General features: G+C 36.1%; 2 protein-coding genes across 10 annotated transcripts in view; one reads left to right on the forward strand and one right to left on the reverse strand.

Moving 5' to 3' along the window:
• Positions 1-2,085: 2,085 nt before the first annotated feature.
• Positions 2,086-17,980, reverse strand: DNAJB4 (DnaJ heat shock protein family (Hsp40) member B4). 5 transcript variants are annotated; one of them, XM_087719431.1, is made up of 4 exons: positions 17,932-17,980; positions 10,462-10,736; positions 6,013-6,587; positions 2,086-3,988 (listed from the first exon to the last, which is right to left on the reverse strand). In XM_087719431.1, the coding sequence occupies exons 2-4, from the start codon at positions 10,670-10,672 to the stop codon at positions 3,755-3,757; spliced, it is 1,020 nt and encodes a 339-aa protein (XP_087575557.1). In that variant the 5' UTR covers positions 10,673-10,736; positions 17,932-17,980; the 3' UTR covers positions 2,086-3,754. The 5 variants fall into 5 exon arrangements, with proteins under 5 accessions (XP_087575557.1, XP_013924986.1, XP_087575556.1 ...); XM_014069511.2 differs by lacking the exon at positions 17,932-17,980 and adding an exon at positions 17,679-17,808; XM_087719430.1 differs by lacking the exon at positions 17,932-17,980 and adding an exon at positions 11,987-12,225.
• Positions 17,981-18,153: 173 nt separating this feature from the next.
• FUBP1 (far upstream element binding protein 1) overlaps positions 18,154-23,537 on the forward strand; it is a 30,650-nt gene continuing 25,266 nt past the window's right edge. Inside the window, exons 1-3 of one of the 5 annotated variants that reach the window (XM_087719436.1) lie at positions 18,154-18,360; positions 22,447-22,537; positions 23,281-23,343. In XM_087719436.1, coding sequence (XP_087575562.1) covers positions 18,247-18,360; positions 22,447-22,537; positions 23,281-23,343 — 268 coding nt within the window. In that variant the 5' untranslated portion in view covers positions 18,154-18,246. The remainder of the gene's footprint in view (positions 18,361-22,446; positions 22,538-23,280; positions 23,344-23,537) is intronic. The other 4 variants (XM_014069437.2, XM_087719433.1, XM_087719434.1 and 1 more) reach the window with 4 other exon arrangements.

Consider the following 23,537-nt stretch of genomic DNA (forward strand, 5'->3'; position numbering starts at 1 on the left):
GAAAGTCGCGAAGACCCCGTGGCGTACAATTTTATTCATAGGTGTGTATTATTTTTTTAAAATGTGGCCACCAATCATCAGACTGCAATTCTGGGCAGCTAACAAAGATTTTTTTAAAAATAATTAAAAAATACCAGTATTAAAAAATGCCAAGGCCAACCAAAACACAAAGTGGCTGCTGAAGACACAGTGCAAGAATTGAGCTCAATTATTCCACCATCCTTAGGAAAACAGCCATATTTGTAGGGTTTGTTGGAGAAAGCATGGTTTCTGGTCTCCCCTGGATGACAGTTCCGACTCCCAGCCACTCTTACCTGACTTAGTGGAATGGGCACAAGCAGTTGGAGTAAACCCCTCAAATTCCCTAGACACATGCCGCGAAGTGCTTATACATAATAACCAATACTTTGAATTACACCCAGAAGTAATGATAGGCAGCCACCTTTAATTTAAGCACACCTAGGTACTTCAGCTTTATTTCAAAATCAATTATTGGAATTTATTTGGATGACTGCTTCCGTGAATCTTTTGAGATTAAATTTCATAGAAATCAAAGACAAACAGAAGGTATTAACTTTCTTCAAACAATCGGATTTATAATAGCTTAAGTGTAGTTTTATACATGGGTTTCACTGTGACTTTCAAGCAATACAAGCGTTTGGGATGTATTAAACTTAGCAAACAATGTTTTACTGTTTCTAATGCAAATCTGTGAATACCTCTTTTGCACTCTCTTCAAACAGACGGCTTTTAGATTTAATTGTTATTTTGCAATTGCCTTTTCTGATGCATAAAATGGAGGGGGGAGGCAAAAATAAAATTGATCTTTCTGAGTTTAAGCATCTGCTATAGAAGAAAAGATGGAATGATTGCACAATATAACTTGACAGTACTGACAAGTATTCAGAAGCAAACACTGAAGGCCAAGATTAATTCTCAGGAAAATGAGAAATTCTCTGAATCAGTCATAAAGAATGATATAACCAAATTTATAATCAGCAGACCAGTGATGCTGATGACAAACAAAAATGCTCCCAAAAGTCTTGGCTACAGTTCTTGAAGCCTTCCAAAAATGTTTTGGGAAACAAATTTTCATATGTTTTGCATATTTCTGCTATTTCTTTTGCATCATTGCAGTTTTCCATTCAATAGTTTTTCACTTTAATAAAGTCTTTATTATTTTTATTCATTAATCAAACTTGTAAGGCCAGGTCACCACTACCTCATCTAGCACTAGCGTATGCTCATGCTGCCAGATCTGATGAGATAGGCAAAAACCACTGAGGAGAGGCAAATCTGCAAGTAGTGTAATCCCAGGTCATCTAGGGCAGTGGTCTTCAACCTTGGCAACTTTAAGACCTCTGGACTTCAATTCCCAGAGTTCCTCAGCCAGCAACTGGCTGAGGAACTCTGGGAGTTGAAGTCCACAAATCTTAAAGTTGCCAAGGTTGGAGACCACTGATCTAGGGCTTTAAAGATGACAACTACCCAATTGCACCAATTGAATTGCACCCAAGAACTTGCAGGCTCATGTGGCAGTCATGTTATGTGGGTGCACCATGGTAAGACCAATGCTGCTGAGGCTGCTGCATTCTAATCAAGCAGAAGCTTCTGAAGGTTTTTCAAGAACAACCCTCTGAAAAGGGTGTTAGAATAGTCTGATCAGGAGGTAATTAAGGCATGAGGAAGGACAGGATTTAAATGCAATAAATAAAAAATAGACATTATATTCAGGACAAACCAGGAGCTTGTTATAGAATTATGTGTAAATACAACTGACTTATGTAACAAAACTTTAAAATGTTCTTATTTTAGTATGTAATGTATTAACCCATTCATTTAATATACAATCTTGAACTTTCCTATCTTGTTAATACCATAGGTTTCATTGGGATTTACTCTTAACAGAATAGAGTAGTGTTTCTTAATCTTGGCAGTTTGCAGATGTGTAGACTCCAACTTCCAGAATTCCCAGAATTGAGAAACACTGGTATTATGATCTCTATACTGCAGGTATGTTATGCTTCAAATGTCAAATACCATTTTCATTTGCTCTCATACATCAAATTGACAATTGGAGGGGGAAAAGTTAGAAATAATAGTTTAATGTTTAAAAATATGAAATGCAATACATTATCATAAAGTATATTTAAATACATTTACAATATGCACAAAGAAAAAGTAGTAGTTTTCTTGTTCTCATTTTTAGAGTCATTAAAACTTATTTCATAGATTCTTTCTAGTTTCAGAAAGGGATGTTATAAAGTGCTCAAAAGAGGTTCTTTGCAGAGCATTTTAGCACGAACAGCATTTTGCTTCAAAGCATTAAAGTAATCATGTCCTTTGCAAGGCACATGCAACTGGTTTGAAAGCTGTCTTTGCTTACTCCACATGCAGATGTCCCAGCAAAATGAGCATGCAGACAACTGGGAAGAGTTTCTGAGGAAGCTATATGAGATTTGCAGAGAAGACAACTGTTTTAATACTTTGAAGACTGATCTTTCATTCATTTTAATATGCTTTGTGAAATACCTATTTCAAATGCTTTCCATAGCCCTGGTTTAAGATTGCACATCTTGTCAGTTTATAGCCTTTGTACTAAATCCCATTAAAAAAAATCCCATTCATTCAGGAGTCATTTTTAAAGTGATTCCTCCCACTATCAATTACTGCAGCTGTTTTGGATTTTAATATGCTAGTTTTAGAAAACTGGTATCATTAATTTTTTACATAATTGTTAAATGTCCTGTCACTTAAAAGTGCTATCTAGCACATTTTGAATGAAGCTTTATTGTAAACAAAGATGAATAATTTCATGAATGTTTCCATTTGACCATATTACAAAACAAGTAGGTGTTGTCTTAAATTTAATACTGTTCATCTACTGCCAATGAATACTAGTTAGAACATATATGTCTTTGCAAAAATAAAGTTTCCTTGCTTTTTCTTAAAATAATTCATTACAAATTCATAAAACTTCAGTTTCAACTTAAAGTTCACAGAATTTGCAAGAAACTTGAGAAAGATTGCAATCTTGACTGAATTAGGTTAATTATTCAGTTGATGCATTTATAAGTATGCCGCTTCATGAAATATAAGTTCCAGAGAGCATTAACACATTTTCACAACAATTTCTACCTGCAAATCTATTAGGCCAAAAACAGTAGGCCATCAAATTTTATTTTCTATTAGGTCACTATATTTACCACCAGAATAATGGAGTAAAGAAATTCACAGACTGGTACAGTAATGTAAAACCCACCTCTTCTTTGGGCTCATAAACATTTTAAGTGATATTACTTTCCTGCTGCTGTGAAAAAGGTAATGCAGCTTAGAGTATATACATAAAATAAATATTTAAAGTTACATAGATTCATATAATGAATTCTAATACTGTGATATTTTAACTCACACAGATAATCGGGATTATCTGAATTAAAGTGCTTTGCAAAGTATGCACTTTATTAGAAATATATGGACAGAGGTGTTCCCTTTTTACCCATGATTACATGGACACGAAATACTGGATAAAGTGTTTTGTAAAGGAAGATGCAACACACGGTAAGTAGTATTAACCTTATACTTAGTTGCAAGTCTTTTGTATTCCAATTCTCATGCAACACTGCATAATTCACTTCCCTACCTGCGCACACAAAAGAAAAGTTCAACAGTTATAGACTGCACTTTTACAGCATAAACCTGAAAGTCCTTGATGTTCAGTGTCTATTTGGAACAGTTCACTAACATATGTTTCTTATGATACAGGAAGATTTCTCCTGAGTACTTCTTTTGAGGCTGAAGCTATATTATCTGGGAAAATTACTTCAAATTCTATAATTAAGTCACCTCGTTGGTCATGATTTTTAGGAAATGGTAAACCATATCCTATAATTCTTCTTCTCATTCCAGGCTTTACAACTTCATTTATTGTCATAGGTATTGTTCGGCCTTCTATAGTTGGTACATTGATTGAGGTGCCACATAAAGCCTGGAAAATAGTAAATTCAAAAAATTAAGAGCAGCATATTTGTTATTTCTTCAAGCTTTTAATATACTACATGTTCTCCATAAAGATAATTATATTTTTAAATAAATGACAGTGTAATTTATTCAAATGCAAATGCCACTGTGTTATATCTTTTTTGTAAGTGAAGAGTTGACACCAAACAGTTGAACAGTTCAGGATATAAATATCATTTGCAATAAAGAGAAAATAGCACTTTACCACTTAACAAAATGTGCAAAGAATGCCTAAATGTAAAGAGAGGAGACAGGAACATTGCCAACAATATATTTTCTTTCAAAGCTATATTCTGTGCACATGACACGAATTTCCACCTCTTACATTTTGATTAATGTAACAGAAGTGGCAGCTATAGGCATCCCATTTAATAGGAATATCCTGTATATAGCCTTGGAATGCAATTGATTGCAAGAAGTGTTGGAATGTTCTAACCTTGGAATATCCATTTTGATCATGAACAGGTGTTAGAACAGGTGTTCTGACAAAAGAAGACAATATCCTGTCAGAGTTATTCTTCCTGTGCAAGAATATTCTAGAGATGGAACACTTACCTTTTAAAAATTCACAATATAGATGTAAATAATGTTCTCTAAAATATCATTTGCTACCTGTGGGCTGAATTCTTGCCCCTCCTGGCTCCTTCTAGCCACCCAGGGAGGGAGGCATTTCCTGGATCTAAGAGATTGTTAATGTCTCGTTGTGAAAAGATACACATAACAACTAGGAAGCTACAGGTACTGAACAATTAGTGCCCAAACTTCAATTTTACCATTTATGGGAAAATTACAAACACTATGGTGGAATCTCAGAGAAACTCCCAGAGCATTAGCCAATTTAAATACCAGAGTCTGTTACGGGAGCACATTATACCTGTACTGCAATCTCTGCATTGGTTGCCATTAAACTTATGGATGTAATTTTAAAGTTCCAGTGTTAATCTATAAAACCCTACATACATATTTACTTGCAGGACCACATTAGTCTACCCAGTTTGACCTATCCTAAAAAAACGATTAGCATTGTCCCTCTTTAGGGAGGTCAGGAAGGCCAAGGCTTCTTAGCAATATTGTTCTTCATTTAAAGTGCTGTTCCTTTGAAACAGCCTCCTTGTGAATATCAAACACTGCTCTAATAGAACATTCTTATGTGTGCATTAAGGGTAACTAAATGTGTATGTTGCTAACTTATAAGACAATTGATTATTACAACGGATGTATCTCCTAAATCTAATCATCTAGTTTGTATGCTCACAATAATTGTTGTTTATTAAACTTATGTGCTGCCTATCTTGCTTGGAAACTTTACTTGCCATATAAATATAATTATTTCAACTTTATATCAATGTTATGATAAAATGTATTTAAAATCGATGAAAATATCATGGCAGATCAGCATAGAGCTGTTCACATAAGCAGAATGCTGTTCCTTTGTTCTCACCATAATGTTATTGGGGTTTTTTTGTGATTAGAAAAAAACATTTCTAATACTTGATGATGCATTTCCTTCTACCAGCATTCTGATTATTTTACTTCATAGTGGATTGTTTGCAAAGATTTACAACAACACTGTTGTAGTACAACACCACACCCTAGTATTGCAAATCCCATAAAAATGCCAAGTGCAAATAAAAGCAGCCCAGAAAACTGGCACAAAGTTGGATGATTTATGTGTATAATGGCAGTGAGAAAAAACCAGACAGGGTTCAGAGGTAAACAGTTCATTGACTACAGAGTTAACAAGAAAGGAATTAATTTGTGGGAGAAGGATAAAATGCTACAGACTATATTATTTACCATATTATATTCTAAATTTACATGCCATATTTCCACATTAAGCCATTTAACATGTAACTACTTACACAAAGTTCTGTATTCTTAAAGAACATTGATCTATGTCCAGTTTAACTCAACTATAAATATAAAACAGTATAAATAAATACAAATTGTATAAAGTATTAAAAATCCAATTTTAAAGAAACTAATACTTACCTCGCGTAAACTAATCTTGACAGGGTAGATTATATTTGAACCATCTCTCTTGAAATGAGGATGTAATTTATCTTTAATAACAAACACAATATCAGCTGGGATGGTGTTGGGTGTTTCATCACCCTCTTTGGGGAATGTAATTTTGGTACCTTCTTTCCATCCTCTCTTAATATCAATCGTAAGAATTTTATCTTCTGTTCTGACACTTCTACCATCTGAATTGAGCCTTTTTCGGGAAATTCTCATTCTTTTTGTACAACCCTGATAAATCTCTTCCAATGATACTTTCAGTTCATGAATAACAGGAGGATCTTGTTTACGACGGGGTTGATTACCAACCGTGTTTCTTTCTCTTGGAAATCCATTCACACTAAAAGTAGTAAAGGAACCAAATGGATCACCATCCACTTCCATATCTTCAGTGTCCCTGCCACTAGCCATTCTTCTACCAAAGAACATTTCAAAAGGGTTTGCGCCACCAAAAAATGCTGCAAATGTAGCATGTGGGTCTCCATGAAATGAATAACGGAAAGAACCTCCTTGACCATCTGGTCCACCAGACCCTCCTTTCAAACCTACCAAAAACAGAAGCGAAAGAAATAATAACCAGCTGAAATAACTATATTCATTAACAAAACAATATGCTGTGATCCAGAAAATAGGAAATCAGAATGGGAAGATGAGTTGGGCAGATGACTGTCCTTTTACTCGAGGGAATATTTTGTCTTTTATCAGTTTAAGAAAAAATAATTTTATTTCTGTGATGTCAGGTGGGGAGAACTTGTAACAATTATACCCTTGTTTTTATAACTAGGGTAAACTCTAATGAACATAATACTATTTCTTTGTAAACAAACATAGAAACACAGAATGTTAGGGTTAGGTTTTACAGCAAACACAGAGTCCTGTAGAACTTTAACAAATCATATAAACTTTTAGTTTATAGTCCATATCTTGTCCTGTCCTGTAAAAGACAAATTATATGCATACATAACTGCTTGGGAATGTGGGAGAAAGGCAAGGGAGTAAGTCTTGAAATAGTGAGAGAAATGCTTTAAATATGATCAAACATAAATTATAGTTGGGTGGGTCATAGCTATTCTTTCACTGACTAAGTTGTAATATCTTAAGGAGTTCTGAATCTCTGTGTTTAATCCACAAAGAAATTAAATCTCTGAATGAATATAAATGATTAGGCTGCTCATCAAATATACAAAACAGATTTAGTGTTATCCATATTTATTGGAAGTAAATCCAATTGAATTTTAGAAATAAAATTATTGTGGAAAAGAGTCCATAAAACATTGATGTATTGCAAACCAGTGAGTTTTATAAAGAGATTTTACAAAGTTATACTACTACACTTACACGAAGTTACTTCAATTATTTTAAGCTTGCTTATCTTCCTACATTATGACACCCACCTACATTCTGTGATTAATTTCACCTACACATCCTTCCTAAATTTAACCAATTTCTCATCTTTTTGCTGTATCTTTAAATCACTTAAATAGATGGTTTTGATAAAAGGCAGGTTAACTCTGCAATCTTTTTTTAAAAAAAAAACATTCTTAATAAGTTATCTGATATGTATATCTCAAGCCAATAGTTGCCACAGTAGATATGAATGATCACAAAATATTAATTTATCAGAAAGCTTAGTAGCTTCCAAAATGTTCTTTTTTTAACTAGTGGATAATTACTATTAATGTTTGCTTGATATTTTTAAATGTTCTTTTAGGCCCAGACATACTGTAATATGAACTCTGGTAAATACTAAGAGGCCACTTAAGGGAACACTGGTTTTCTCTGGCATTTTCCTATTGTCATTCACGATGGTAGTGCCTAATTCTTTGGGATAACATTACTGAGCAGTCAATGTATTCTTTTTCTTTTACTAATTATTTACTAAAATCCAAACATTTCCATATTCAGAGAATTTGGATTCTGTAGAATTTAAAATTTGCACATATGTGAGACTAGACAGCAGACAAATATTTCTACTCAGAAAACATAGCTTACAAATCTCTGGGAAAAAAATAGGCATCTAACAAAGTCTATTAAATATTTTTCTTTTATATTGAAGCAACTAATTAAACCATTCATCTTCCTGATATAATTTAGATAATTCTTAAAATGTACAATGGTGAATGTCCTATACTATTCACTTTGGTTATGAAAGTAGACTTTCAGAATATCAAGAAAAAAATTGATTCACACATTGTGTTAAACTATTATTTCTTTTGTTAGATTTTACTTTACCATGATATGAACCAAGTATATAAATCACGGCTTATTACTCAGCATCCTGTGTCATGGACACCATTATGGCTTATTTTACATATTATTATTTAAAATAAATGAAAACATTATCATCATGCGTGAACTCATCTTACACTAAAACTTAACAGAACTACCATGAATCCATAGGGCTATCTAAATTATAAATAAGTTCAAATTACCAATATTATTTGATGTTTATTTAGAACAGGAACATGAAATAAAGACTTAATTTAAGTCCAACATCAATCGTCCTTGACTTACAGCCATTTGTTTAGTGACCGTTCCAAGTTACAATGGCACTAAAAAAGTGACTAGTTTTCACAATTATGACCATTGCAGCATTCCCACAGCCACAATTAAAATTTGGACATTGACAACTGACATGTATTTACGACAGTTGCACTTTCCTGGTATCTGTCACCATTTTTAACCTTCCCAACTGACTTCTGATGAGCAAAGTCAGGGGAAAGCCAGGTTTGCTTAATGACCACATGATTCACTCACCAACTGAAGTGATTTGCTTAACAACTGTGGCAAAAAGGTGATAAAGTGGGACATTTAAAAACTGCCTTGCTTAGGAATGGAAGGTTTGTGGGACATTTAACAACTGCCTTACTTAGCAATGGAACATTTGAACGTTGCTAAGTCAAGGACTACCTGTACATGAATTAATAATCTCTGACACAAATTTTGGGTAAAGGTATTTCTTGAAGTGGTGAGTTTACTGCCTTGCAAACTATTCTGGCATAAGCTATACCTGATCACTACAGCAAGTATTTCATATAACTGTTGATCACATGCTCCTTTTTTTCTCTTTTCACTAACCTATGATATGATATGAGATCAATTTTGACAAAAGATAAGTTTGGCTGTCTGTATATTATTGTACATTGTAGTTAATATAATAATCTTTTCTGCTGATTTTACCATGTTTGAATAGTGTAGCAATTAATAGGTAAATGGTTTAAAACATGCATTCTGAAGTATGGCTTAAGTATGCATTATTGTCACTCTTCCTGCTTTTGATATGCATTGTTTGTGAATGGAGTATTTATTTACTAAGCCTTAGCAACTAAAGATGTAGAACTAAGTAAAGGATGCCAGGTTTGACAAACTATACCATGTACTTGGCAGAATGATGCTTCCCAAAATAGATAATGGATTGATTGTGCTCAAAACTTATCAATCTCATATCTAATTAAAAGGAGTAATAGATTATCAGTCTATCCATGATCTGAACAACAGTCAATTTCAACACTGACTAAATTAACTCATTAAATATTGTTCCTAATGCTATACATAAAGATATTAGGAACATTGACTCATGATTTTAAAAATAAGTCTTTATCAGCATATCAAGGTCTTATAAATTTCCCAATACTACAGGGAGGCAATACTTAAATTATAAATTACTACTTAATTTAAATGTTTAAATAATCATATGCATTTATGAAAAACACAAGTTTCTTATAATTATTAAATACTGATATATTTTAATTCTTAAGTTTTCAGTCCATCATATTCAATATATGAATATTTCTATCTCACTGAGAGAACTGTAATATAAACAGAAACTTCATTAGCAGAACAAAAACAACTTAATAGAACAAAAACTATTTTCAAATCTTAAATTAGATTTTGAAAGATAAAGGCAGTAGCTGAATTCTAAAAACTAGGTCTCATTCCCTTAATACATTAATAGCTAGAAAGGAAGTTGAAAACTTGTCCTGGTATTTTCATGACATCAGGCATTTTTTTTCCTTTTTAGACAAGATTCCAGTGTAAACCTAGTCTGGACACCTGGACTCTGGTTCAGAAATACCATAATTCTAATTCAATCTTATTTTAACAGAAATAATGTATACATTTTAATTTTTGTTACTGTTAATAATAGGACAAAATAAACCAAGTCAGCAACTACCACAGCCAAAAGCAGCTTAATATTCCTGAAATTAAGAATGCTTCCCCGCATAATAGAAAATCAATTACAAATTTCATAAGAACTTACAAATGTAATGTGTATAGTTACTGAAATATAATTTAGCTAAATTCTCAGATTAAGTTGTTACAGCCAAATGCTTATTCCCTCTTGATTTGAAGTAATTATATTTAGCATAAATGTTATTTCTATTAATAGCTAAAAAGAAACTACAGAAATTATATTACCTTCTTCTCCAAACTGATCATAAATTTCTCTTTTTTGGGGATCACTCAATACCTCATAGGCTTCTGCAATCTCTTTGAATTTTTCTTCTGCATGGGGAGATTTATTCTTATCTGGATGCCATTTAAGGGCTTGTTTTCGATATGCTTTCTTGATGTCTTCATCAGATGCTCCTTTTTCAATTCCAAGAACAGAATAGTAATCCTTCCCCATTTCAATGTTTAAAAAGTATGCTTTCTTTTGTTTATGAGTTCTGTATCTCAGCTATGCAATGTTCCTAAAAAAAATTAACAAGAACTGTAGTTCTATTAAGCAGCCAGAAGACTGTTGCCACCTTCTCCTTCTCCTTGATCACTTTGTAGAGATTGAAATGGTAAAAACAGTGCTACCCAGAGCACTCCCAATTACACTACGTGTCTCTGCTCTTTCTAGAACAGCAAATGTTATAAGACGTCATTTCCCAAGCTAGCTACTGCCAAAACTCTGCCGTGTTCTATCTTTGTACATTTAACTGTTCACTGACTAACTTCATATGAAAATATTTTTTTAAAACCTTAATTGTGGAATTTTGTAACCATTTAGTATTGTGTGGATGGTAAATTACTGATATAGGCTTGTTTTATATATTTATTGTAAATATGTGCTATAGGAAACCATTTCTTAATATTTAAAATAAAACTGTTGATTCTACCAGTAGTGAAAAAATACTTTATGGACTAAGGGTGGTCAGTTTAAAAAGATTTCAGAAAATACGCAAATGAATTGTAAATTTTTAACTTAGATTATTTGTCCTCCTACATTGACTATATAACCCTAAATTTAATTTATTTAAAAATGCATGAGCAGCAATAATAATTGTCAGTGGAGCAATAGGGCCAAGATGTATATGCCAGAATTAGACCATCAGGTGTGCTTTGTGAGACAGCAGCTATGCTTGCATGTCACCAAGATCATCAGCTATCTGCAAGCACCTCTCACCAGGAAGGTAGTTTTTGGAAGTAGGGAGATAACACTGAAAAATATTCAGCTGAAACTGAGAAGTGGGAGCAGTTAGTTAGAGAATGAGCTGTTGTTTGTTAGAGCAAAGCAACTGTGAACTACAAATGGTTGAAAACAACAAAAAAGGAGACAAGATATGGGAAAACCCATATAAACTTACTCCCTCAAGAAGCAAAGGGGAAAAATGGCAAGCTGTGAAAAGGAGGATATTGCTAGAGGTATGGATGTGCATTTGTATCATCGTTAGAGGAATTGCAAACAGCAAACAGCAGATTGGAAACGGAAATCAAATTGTGACTCTCTTGAAGTCACCCATCTGAACTCTGATATGGGGTTCTATTATTTTAAGAGACATCTTGGAGCAGCATTTTAAGAATAGCAAAATTGTCTGATTTCAAGATTGTGATCGAAGGAACCAGACATGGAGCATTCAGGAGGCTTGCAGATTGTGGATTACCCGACTACTCATTCTGCAAATTAGATATATAAATAACGTAGAAGTTATAACCAGAGAAAAATTGCACCTACCCAACCTGATGCTAAGTAAGGAAATGACCCTTCTGCGGGTATTTCAAATTCTTAGGATTCTTACATTGGATGAACCCCTCTTTTTAAGAAATGTCTCTCCATTGTTGGAACATCGCTTTTATTGATAGCTAGTTCTTATCACAAACATCATAATCCCACCCATCTGGGAGGAGTCTAGAATAAGATGTTCAATGCAAGAGATCCTTATCTTCTGAAAAAGTCTGGGGAAAAAAACAGCAATCAAGAGTTTGAAGTATCAGTTTCCACAATAATGTGGCAGCTGGGATCAAGATGGTGGTCTGAGACACGACACATTTCAAATCCTGAAAGGCTGCTTGTTCTTGAATAAAATTGTGAGAGTAACTTTCAATTTGTTGAATGGAATTGTTAAAGGCAGTTCTAAATTTCTGCATAAAATTGTTATAGTTGTCCAGTATGGTACATTGATTTTAGTGTGAGAGAACAACCCACCCGACTGTTTCTTCATTCAAAAAGGTCAGAACAAAAAGGTCCAAATCTGTAGAAAAACACTGCTGGCTTGCCAGTCATAAATACTTCATACTGGGTAGTGAATTGGAAATCTGCCTATAGGGCTAATTAAAGTTGAGGCAACTTTGACCAAAATGCTGGACTACTACATCATAACATTCTATAAGCTCATAATTTATGTATCTATCTGCTGTCTATGCTGTAATAATGGCTCAACAACCTATTCTGTAGATAGGTATTTCAAGGATCTGTAGCCATGGTCTAGGTCCAGAATTCAGAATCCAATCCTCATCTAATAGAAGAATAACAAGGCCCTCAAGATTGTTGTATGCCAGCCTCGGTAAAGGAAGAACCGTTTAAACGTTTGGAAATATTTTTATTGCTAGCTGGATATTGTAATATAATCTTAAAAGCTTGTCAAATACAATTCTTGTTTATACCTAATGTAAATAAGGCCAAAAATGAGATACCAAGGGTCATTGTGAATGCATCATTTAAGGAGAAAGATGCTAATATTTCTAAAAGGATACGGAGTCTGGCATCCTTATGGGTCTGATCAAGGACCAAGTTATGTTGGACAACTATCATCCATTCAATAACCTTTCTTTTTGTAGGCCAGAACTGGAGAACTGGAGGAAGGAGTAGTCTACCCTATTATAATGAAGTCTTGATGTATTTCTGAACACAAAACAAAAATTAGAGGCATTATTCCATGGCAGATCAATTTCTTCCTAAGTAGATACTTCCACTGAGTAGAGATAATCTTTGACTTATGATAATTAACCCCAAAATTTCCACTGCAAAGCAAGAGAGTAGTTAAGTGATTTTTGCCCCATTTTACAAACTTTCTTCCTAAAGTTGTTAATTGAATCACAGCAGTTGTTAAATTAATAAGTGAATCTGGCTTTCCTGTTGACTTTGCTTGCTAGAAGTTTATAAACGAAGTTTATAAATGACTGAGACACTGCAACAGCATAAATACATGCCACTTGCCAAGTGCTCAAATTTTGATCACGTGGTCATGAAGATGCTGCAACAGTGGCAAGTGTGAAAAATGGTCATAAATTACTTCTTTCAGTGTCATTATAACTTTGAATGTTCACTAAACAAATGGTTGTAATTTGAGGACTACCAGTACATGAGATGTCACAAGATTCAATCTCTTTCACATTTAACATTTAAATATAGTCACTGGGGGAGATAACCCAACAAATGGGGTTTGGTATTATTAATATACTGAGGAATCTAGGTTAACTATCTCAGTTCCAGGCTGTCAAGATGTGTCAGAAGGTCTTGTCAATATTCTGCAAGAATCTTGAAGAAACAGAGTAAGATTTAACCCTATCAAAGTAGAATTTGTGGATTGAAAAGTCAACTGAATCTAAGACAATTCCAGCTTAACTATAAATGTAGTCATTCTCTTAAAACAGCTGGTTTACAATCTAGGAGTGTTTCTGTTCTCTCAACTCCTTTTGGAATAGCAGATTTAAACTGTGACTAAGACCTTTGTCTACTTCAATCTGTGTGCTAACATGAATACACTTGGAGAAGGTACAGACAATAGTCACCTATTATCTTGGTCACTTCACTAGAAAACTACATAATGTGTTGTACATAGTACTATCCTTTTAAAAAACCATCCATTGTAACAAAATACAAAGGGCTGGATATTAAATGAAAAAAATATATCATATTTTTCCTCAAAAAAGAGGCTGAAAATCTGGGTGCGTCTTATACACTGAATACAGCATTTTTTGCCTCTGGAAACCCTGCCCCCTTCACCAAAATGGCCATGCAGAGCCTTTAGGAGGCTTATAGTGTGCTCCTGGGGGCTGGGGAGGGCAGAAATGAGCAAAAAACTGGCTGTTTTTTGTTCAATTTTGCCCCCCCCCCCGCCAGTACCCAGAAGCACTCTATAAGCTTCCCAAAGGCTATGCATGTCCTTTTTTTGATAAAAAAGTGCCCATTTTCACAAAAAACAGGTCATTTTTTGGAAGGTCTGCAGAGTGCAAAAACGTTTTTTTTAATTTGCCTCTTGGTGTGTTTTATACTCCAGTGCATCATATACTCCAAAAAACATGGTATATATTGTCATGTAATATCACCATTGTAGGATTTTCTTTATTGCCGGTTTCCAGAGTGCTAGATATAGCCTTTGAAATTCTACATATCTTGGGCCCTGCAAGACTGCTTATTCCAAATAAAATTTGCTCATTTAAGATGTACTCGTACAGTGCTTCTCAAGAGTTCTCACTTCCTGTGAATTGTGTCAGAGGAAGACTTGAGGGGATTATATTCTCAAGTAGTTCCTTTCTTGTTGAATGCCCCCCAAACATTTCAATGATAATATAATAAATTGGTTTGGTATGGTATGGTATGGACAGAAGAAACCTTGTGACTACTACAATTTTTATATCCTATTTTTAAAAACAATCTTCCCAAAGCAGTTCACAAACAACTTAAGAAACTATAAATACAATAAATATTATTTTAAAAGAAATTAAATTTCTAGGATGTTTCCCTCAGGGCAATTGAGGATAATAGAAATGTGGAGAAGAGAAAAGAAGAGTGTACAGCTAAGCAGATTTAGAAGATAGTTGTTGTTTCCTTTCCTTCCTCTCCCTTCTGGGACCCTTTCCACAAAGCTGTTGGTGGTAATAATCTGTGGAGGGAGGGAAGAGAGGAGTTCTAAGCAGAGTGGAAGAAAATTCATACTAACAATACTTTACCAAAAAAGGACCTGTGTGCATTTCAGATGTGGACATGTGTTGTATTCCAGGGGGTGGAGTATGTTTCCAAGTATCCATGCCAGATATGCTCGCTCTTTTCTCCACTAACACATTAGTGTATGACTCACACTGCTAAAGTTAAAAGCCAACCAACTCTCTTGTACTGTTCAATAACAGTTGGATTCAACAGCTTGAAACTTGTGTATTACATACACACACACAGACGTACATAGATATACATACACACACATATATGTATATGTACACACACACACACACACACACACATTTTTCAAACTATAAGACGCTCCGGACTATAAGATGCACATTAGCTTTAGAGGAGGAAAACGAGAAAAAAAATGCCTCTGCCTCCGCTGCCCAGTTGCCATTGCTACGGCCCCTTTCCCAACAGCCCGTTTGCCATGCTCATTTGCCATGGCTCGTTTACTGCCGTCGTGGCCCGCTCGCCACCACAACCATCCTCTGCAAACGAACAGCGATAGGTGGCAGCAGCAATCCCTGCTGCCTAGAACAGCTGATCAGTGCCGCACTAACCCCCTTCCCCCCAACAATGTTTGCTCTATAAAACGCACAGACATGCATTTTGTAGTCTGAAAAATACGGTACATACATATGCATTTTCTGAAATAAAGACACTGTTACAAGGAACAATGCAGTATAGCTCTTAATATGCAAGCTGTATTGCAGCTTCTTCACCAAAGAAGACTGCTCTTAAAAGCTACATAATATAAAATGCAGCAAGCACTCAATGGTTTTAAAAAGTTCATTAACAAATTTAGTAGGAAATGCCTGGTTGCATTTGGATGGGAGTTTTGTCAGGAAGTAACACACTTGTAAGCTACCTTAGGACACTAACACTTTACTGAAAAAAGGCAATTAATACTATTTCCATTTTATTGCCTGGAAACTACATGTCTCCTTGTCTATGAAGTCATCAAAAATGAAACTAGATTTCAAAAAGATTTTAACACCCAGACTTATTATTTTCCAGGCAGAAAAGCAATGACCACTAGATGTCACTGACAACCTGTACAAATACAGTAGTCTAAAAATGTTTTTTAATTGTAAGATCAGAGCAAATTCTATACTACAGAATTATTGCATCAAAGCATTTGATACGAAGATTTATTCCCCCAAATAATTAATATTGGTAATAATTGTTTATTCCTTCTCATATTAATCTTATACATTAATGATGTACAATAGTTAAATACTACAGGATTTCAACCCAAGTCAATGACTTCACATTTTTATGAACTATTCTCTTTTGAGGGATTTATTCTCAAAAGAGAATAGTGCTCTAGCATAAGTGCTTCAAGTAAAATATGCTGTCATAGCCAGTAGCCCACGAAAAAACCATTATAAATGATTTGAGCATCTCTTTTTTATGCTGATTTTATCAGTTTTGCTTGGAAACAAAAAAAATCACAGGAACAGTATCTAATTCTGGTATCAACCTGTGCAGCAATTGACATTTTCAATAAGAACAGAAAATGAATAAATGTTTCCTTATCTGATTTGGATGACCACCACTATCTTTTTTTATCCAACAAAATCTTTCAACAAAAAATGATATTGGCAACATGTAGCCTATCAAATGCAATTCCATCATGAAAACTTACTTACAAGAGATGCTTGCTAGGCCAATTAACCTCTACCTTAGGTGAAGTATACCATCATGTACCATTTCAAACAAAAGCTACAAAAAATGAAAGATCAAATTATGAAAAGTGGGATCGTGTAGAGAGTATTGATGCAGCTAGTCTTTATAACTTGCAGTAAATTCTACCCAGAAATATAAACAAAAAAGAAATTGTGCAGAAACGCTAATACAGTTGACAAATTACAGAAATAGCTTTCTAATAATCCCAAAAGTCCATTTTGTGGAAAGGAAGATCTGTTTATATATTTATTTTTCATGCATCTACTACACCCTAGTAACTATTACAATGGGAAATGGCCATAATGAATTTGAAAATTCACCGTACCTACCATGGAGTTTTGCACACGGACATCCCCCCCTCCAACTTTTATCATTTTATTAACGCCTGTGTTAAAGCTTAATTCATATTCCCAGTATTGCACAGCAAAATTCGCATCAGATTTTTGACACTCGCAGGGCCACCGACTTTATTGCTTTTATTACTTAACGTACATCGATTAAGAGAATGCTTGTGTAGAAGCACCTTGTTTTGAAGGTAAACTTATTATATCATTGAAATGTATTTGAATACAAGTATTATATTCAAATACTGTTATATCGTTTTAAGAAGAAACCTATACACGAGATAGGATACTGCTTTTCGGCGAAGCGGATAGGCGGCATTTTGGAGGGTTTCCCTTCGCCTCAGTACACCCCCGTCAGGAATCAACCCCGTTGTTTTTTCTGTGCCTTCGAGAATCAAAAGGGTTCACTAAAGACATCCCTCAGATTTACCCGTCCTGAGACTCACTCGCTAGCCGGCAGGTTGTCGCCACCACGACAGACGCTCCGACAGGCGACAGCAAATACAGTACCACAAATCAGTTCCTTTCCCAACTGTCCAAATATGTCGATTGAAAGTATTGGGGGGGGGGGGAGAGGAAGAGATTACTTAATCAACTATCGCGAGATACCCCCTCCCCGAGAGGCTATCGTCTTATCTAACCCAGGAAGAAATCTTGCGCGCGCCTCCCTTCGCATATCCGTTTAACGATCTACAATACCTTCCCCTCCTTCCTTTTCACACCCTAGAAAGCTCCAGAGTATTCTACCTCCTGCATCCTAAGATTCTTATCTCGCGAGAGTTAGCTTGAAGTGGGGGGGGGGAGAGGGTTCCTCCTTCCCGCCTTCATCATCTCTGTTTGCTCTGCTCAAAGTCTCGCGTCTTTTGCCTAGGTGTCTCGCGAGGGTATTAGCGGCCTCCCCTCCTCCTCTCGCGAAACACGATGCGACGCAAGAATGTGAAAGGATCCCGCCCGCCGCCATTTTCTTTCTTTCTTGGCAGGCTGGGAGGACGGTAGGAAGTAGTGGAAGGAGACATGTCGGATTATTCTACGGTGCCCCCTCCTTCTTCGGGAGCACCCGGCGGAGGCGGAGGAGGTGGCGGGGCAGTCAATGATGCTTTTAAAGACGCGCTGCAACGGGCTAGGCAGGTGTGTATTACGAGCCCTGAAGGGATTTTTTTTCCCCTGACTGGCTCCTCAGACTTCCAAGCAGGCCGCTGGCTTCTCCATTCACTTTTCGGCTTCTTTCGCAAAGGGAGACAAGCCCAAGGCCCACCGGCACATTACGGAGGAGCTGAAAGCGACCCCCCACTTTTGAAGGGCTGGGATGAAGGGCTTTTCTTTCGGGAGGCTTTTTCAGAACTCGACGCAGGTTGTGGGGTGGGGGTGGGAGTCCTACAAAAGCGTGGAAGGCCAAACCGCCTGGTATCCATTATTTGCCACTAAGCGGTGGAAGTCGGAGTAGGAGGGACCAAAAAAAGGATTACCTTGAAATTCAAAAGAAAGGGAATGAGTTGACTTTTTAAAGTCTCGCGTTTGGCGGAAAGTTATTTCCCTAACATCCTTCTACTTCGCTTCTGGAAATGGCGCTGCCTTCATTTCTTTAAGAAAGAAAAACTAAAAGGCAGTCGGGTGTGTCCGATTGTCTGAACCGCATGCTCCTGTCCATCCATCCTTCCTCTCTTCCACTCTGCAGAGGGGCTTTTACATTGTGCCCTCCGCCTAAGGCTGAGGTGTTGTGCAATATTTTCCATTATATTCGCTTGCATGTCGCTCGCGGGAAAATGTCGGTAACGGGGAACTGTCGGCATTAGAGCGGATTCCTCGTAATCTGGTGCCCACCGGTTCTTTTCCGTGCAACTTTTCCGTGCGCAAACATAAGCTGCACACTATGTGTAATAATTTCTTTTGTTTCTGTAGGAAGGCTAAGGAGGCACACACACACACCCCGCTTTCATCTGGCCCACCCATTTTCGTAATTAACCAATAATAAAACGTTGTAGAGATGATGTTAGTTAGGGTTTCCAGGTAGTCTTAATATTTAAACATTGCTCTTAACGTTTCTTTCAGCTTTGGACTTTCTGTGACTCAAATAGGTGTTTTGCCTCTTGATGTTGGAGGTGTTTGGTGCTGTTCCTCGTTATTGGAAGTAAAGCTAAAAGTTGATTTAGAATCATATATAAATGTATGATTGCATTTTTATTCAGAGAAAATTCACCTAATTGAAAAATTGGCAAAGCAATCTTGCTGAAGCATTTTAGTGAAGTAGGAAAAGAATTGACTCTTTGGCTTCTATGAGCTTTATATTACTGATCAGATTATTTTAAAATAATGTAATGTGAGGCTTTGTTTCCTGCTTCCCTTTGGGTTATAGTTAATGTTTAAAAAAAAACAAAGCAATTTCACATTTTAAAAATATGATCCATTATAGAAACAGAAAAGCATATAATTTATGCAGTGGAGACCACATGCAGTACAGTTTTTCAAACACAGAATGAATTTCAGTGTTAGTGCATCATCTTAAATAGGAATAAAATCACAGTTCCTTTCAAAAGAGATAAAGTACATTGTTAGGCTTACTGAAAGAAGGGAAAGGAATAGATGACATCTTATAATAGCAATACTGTTGCGAGTAAATAATATGATTAGGGGGGAAAAACTTAAATGGGTGGTTATCCTGAAGTTGAGGGAACTTGAAAAAGTTCCCAGTGTTATATGCAATGCAGTGCCAAATCAAGTTAATCTGTTAGATAGACTTAAACATGGCAAATACAGTAGAATCTCTGGTCATGACTATAATTCATTCCATAACTTTGGTAGCAACCAGATTTGCTCCTGACATGAATTATTGCAGCGGCCACATGTGGGTCGCTGTTGTTTGTAATCAAACAACAAAAAAATTGGCACTTAGAAAAAAAATGATGTGGAAGGGGAAATCAGGCGTGACCGTGTTTTATCGCCACCTGAAGTATGTGTTTGCAACCAGATTCAAATTCATTTTATGAATATTTTCCCTTGGAACCCTATTTGGTCGTGGTCAGAAGCATTCGTGACCAGAGGTTCTGCTGAACCTTCAATTTAATCAATTCCTTATTTACTTCTACTTTTGTTTGACTAGCAGAATAAGAGAGTTGGAAAGTACTTTGGTGGTCTTCTAGTCCAACCCCTTTTCAAGCAGGAAATCCTATACCTTTTCAGACAAATGATTGTGCAATCTCATCCTAAAAGACTCCAATGTTGGAGCTTCCCCGATTTTTGGAGGCGAGTTGTTTCATTGATAAATTGTTCTAACTCAGGAAATTTCTCCTTAGTTCTAAGTTGGTGCTCTACTTAATTACCATATTTTTCGGAGTATAAGATGCACCAAGATTTTAAAGAGGCAGTTTTTAAAAAAAAGTTTTTGCACTCTGCAGACCTCACAAAAACGGATCATTTTTCGTGAAAACGGGCCTGGTTTTTTGTCAGAAAAAGGGCATGAATAGCTTTTAGGAGGCTTGTAGAGGGCTCGGGGGGGGGGGACAAAAATGAGCAAAGAACGGTGCATTTTTTGCTCATTTCTGCCCTCAGCAGTCCTCTAGAAGCCTCCTAAAGGCTATGCATGGCCATTTTGATGAAGGGGGCGGGGTTTCGGGAGGCAAAAATTATTCAATGTATAAGATGCACCCAGATTTTCACCCTCTTTTTTGAGTGAAAAGGGTGCATCTTATACTCTGAAAAGTACGGTAGTTTCCATCCATTACTTCATTGAATTGGAGTTGAAATTGAGTTTATTTGGATTTCAACTCAAAATGTCATTTACTTAAAGGCAGAAATAATGGTTTCACATGGAACAGAAGGGGAAAATGAAACTCAAAGCTGAGCCACTGAACAGTGAATTTCAAACTATTTGAGAACAAAATATATGCCTATAAAGTTGAGGATGAAAGAGTAGAAATTACTGCAATCAAAGAGATGTAATGGTAACAGTTGGCAATGTAGTGGTACTTATTCAATTTATATATGTTATGAAGGATCTACACAGATTAGTAATGTTACTGAGATTTTCAGCCAAAGTTCTATCAGTTGATAGACTCTAAAGGAAGTAAAGGATTAGGAGGATTTAAATATCAAGGTATAGGTCAGCGAGGGCAAACCTTTTTTGGCTTCAGTAAGGGGGTAGCGCAGGGAGGTCGTGCGTGGGTGTGCCGCACCCATAATGCAATGCACGACACCCCCTCCAGTGCGCATACGCGCATGAGAGGCGCGATCCCCCATTTTTTGCATGCTTTTTTCACCTCCCCAGCGTCCAGAGGCTTTATAGGAGCCTGGGGAGGGTGAAAAAGTCTCCCTTGCCCCCCCCCCGGGGGGGCTCCAGAGGCTTCAGGGAAACCTCCTGAAGGTCCCTGAAGTCTCCGGAGGGCTTAAATAGACCCTACAAGCAAGCCGGAAGTCCGTTCCCAAACTTCCGGTTTGCCCATAGCGCCCCCCCCCCTTTTTTTTTCCCTTGCACTCGGAGGCTTCAGGGAAGCTCCTGAAGCCTCTGGGGAAGGCTCTTTTCGCCCTCCCCAGGCTCCTATAAAGCCTTTGGAGCCTGGGGAGAGTGAAAAATGCCTTTAAAAAAGGCTGAACTGAACTGAAAAATGACCAAAAAAGAAGGCCAAAGTCAGCTGGCCAGCACACGCGTGCATGTTGGAGCTGACAGGGCAACACCTCGCGTGCTCTGACAAATGGCTCCGTGTACCACCTGTAGCACGCATGCCATAGGTTCGCCATTCTGGGTATAGGTTGTTTCCCAGTTCCTTTTCTTTTAATAGTTTAGACAAAATAGACAGCAATTCGCTAATAGCAATTACTGTGTTAAGCAGTTTGATAAATAATATACATTAATGGCTGCCATAAGTATAGAATATTTATGTTATATAATAAGTGATTGGTGGAGCATGTATAAATCAGAATTATCAGTAATGATTTCTTAATAAAAGGAATAGAAAAGAATAACAGTTGGAAGGGACCTTGGAGGTCTTCTAGTCCAACTCCCCTCTTAGGCAGGAAATCCTACATCACTTCAGACAAATGGTTATCTAATCTCTTCTTTAAAACTTCCAGTGTTGGAGCATTCACAACTTCTAGAGGCAAGTTGTTTCACTGATTAATTGTTCTAACTTCTTGCATGGATGCTAAATATGCTTCTTTATTAACAATTCGATAGTATGATGTAATTCTATTGGTAAAAGTAAATATGCATCTTTTTTCCAGATTGCAGCAAAAATTGGAAATGAATCAGGGACATCTGTGAATTCAAATGATTACAGTTATGGGGGACAAAAAAGACCTCTTGAAGATGGAGGTATGCTGCAAGATATATACTTTCTCAAAATTGTAAACTGATTGAAGAGTGCGTGTGAGAGCTTGTGCAGTTTCTGCTTAAAAGACGAAATAGTCCATCTTAAGCATATACATGATTTTTAGATATGACTTTAAAAGCCAGCTAGGTACTCGTAAAAGTAGATAGCAATGATGTTTACATTTTAAGAATCTGGGAAGGTAGGTAAATATTATTTGAAAACTCATCTTTGTATTAAAACATTTAAAAATTCTATAGTGAATTCAAAACACTCTTCTTGAATTACTCTTTCAGACTTTGCATTGTGCAGGTGCAACATTTTAAAATGAAACTTAGTTTCACCAACATTACAAATTTTCAGCTAGATTTTGGAGAAAATGTCTTCTAAATTGTTTGAACCCAGATAAGATGATGCTGTGACCTTTTTTTCCTTCTACAATGTGTTAGCGAAATATATAGCAAGCTTAATTTTTAGGCTCATGGGCTTAAACAAGTTTATTGTGTTTATCTTTTAAAAGTGTGTAGTATTTTTTAAATTCATGAAGACAGATTTCTGATCTTGGAAGAGATGTAGGCTTTGAAGGAATATAATTTTGTTTGCAGAACATTTCCAAGGCTCTTGACAAGGAGTACTTGTGTACTTTAATGAAGTGCCTTTTATTAATGGTGAGGCTTTTAATATTCAAGATTGAGCTAATGATGCTTCAAATGATGTATGTAATGTATTCTTTTTATTTTATGTGTAGATGGCTCTTGGACAAGTCCGAGCAGTACAACACACTGGGAGGGAATGCCCTCTCCTTTTAAAGGCAGGAATTTTTATTTATTACCTGTGTTTAGTATGTAAACGTGAAATGAACTAGTGAATCTTTTGCAATGGATGACACACACATTTCTTGGAATATGTGTCTGACTTTTACTGCACTTAATCATGGTGGTTCATGTATTCCTTAATATGGGGTGGGAAGGAAACATTTAAAGTAATTTTTATCAGATTTTGGTT

The sequence above is a fragment of the Thamnophis sirtalis genome, unplaced genomic scaffold, assembly GCF_051295495.1.
Source record: "Thamnophis sirtalis isolate CommonGarterSnake01/CBP01778 unplaced genomic scaffold, rThaSir2_p1.2 scaffold_7, whole genome shotgun sequence".
NCBI classification, from domain to species: Eukaryota; Metazoa; Chordata; class Lepidosauria; order Squamata; family Natricidae; genus Thamnophis; species Thamnophis sirtalis.

Coding starts and splice junctions, on each gene's coding strand:
- DNAJB4 (XM_087719431.1), bottom strand. CDS start 10,672: ATGGGGAAGGATTACTATTCTGTTCTTGGAATTGAAAAAGGAGCATCT. Junction 6,588..10,461: donor TGATCAGTTTGGAGAAGAAG/GTAATATAATTT, acceptor TGTTTTTGGTAG/GTTTGAAAGGAGGGTCTGGT. Junction 3,989..6,012: donor TCAAGATTAGTTTACGCGAG/GTAAGTATTAGT, acceptor ACTATTTTCCAG/GCTTTATGTGGCACCTCAAT.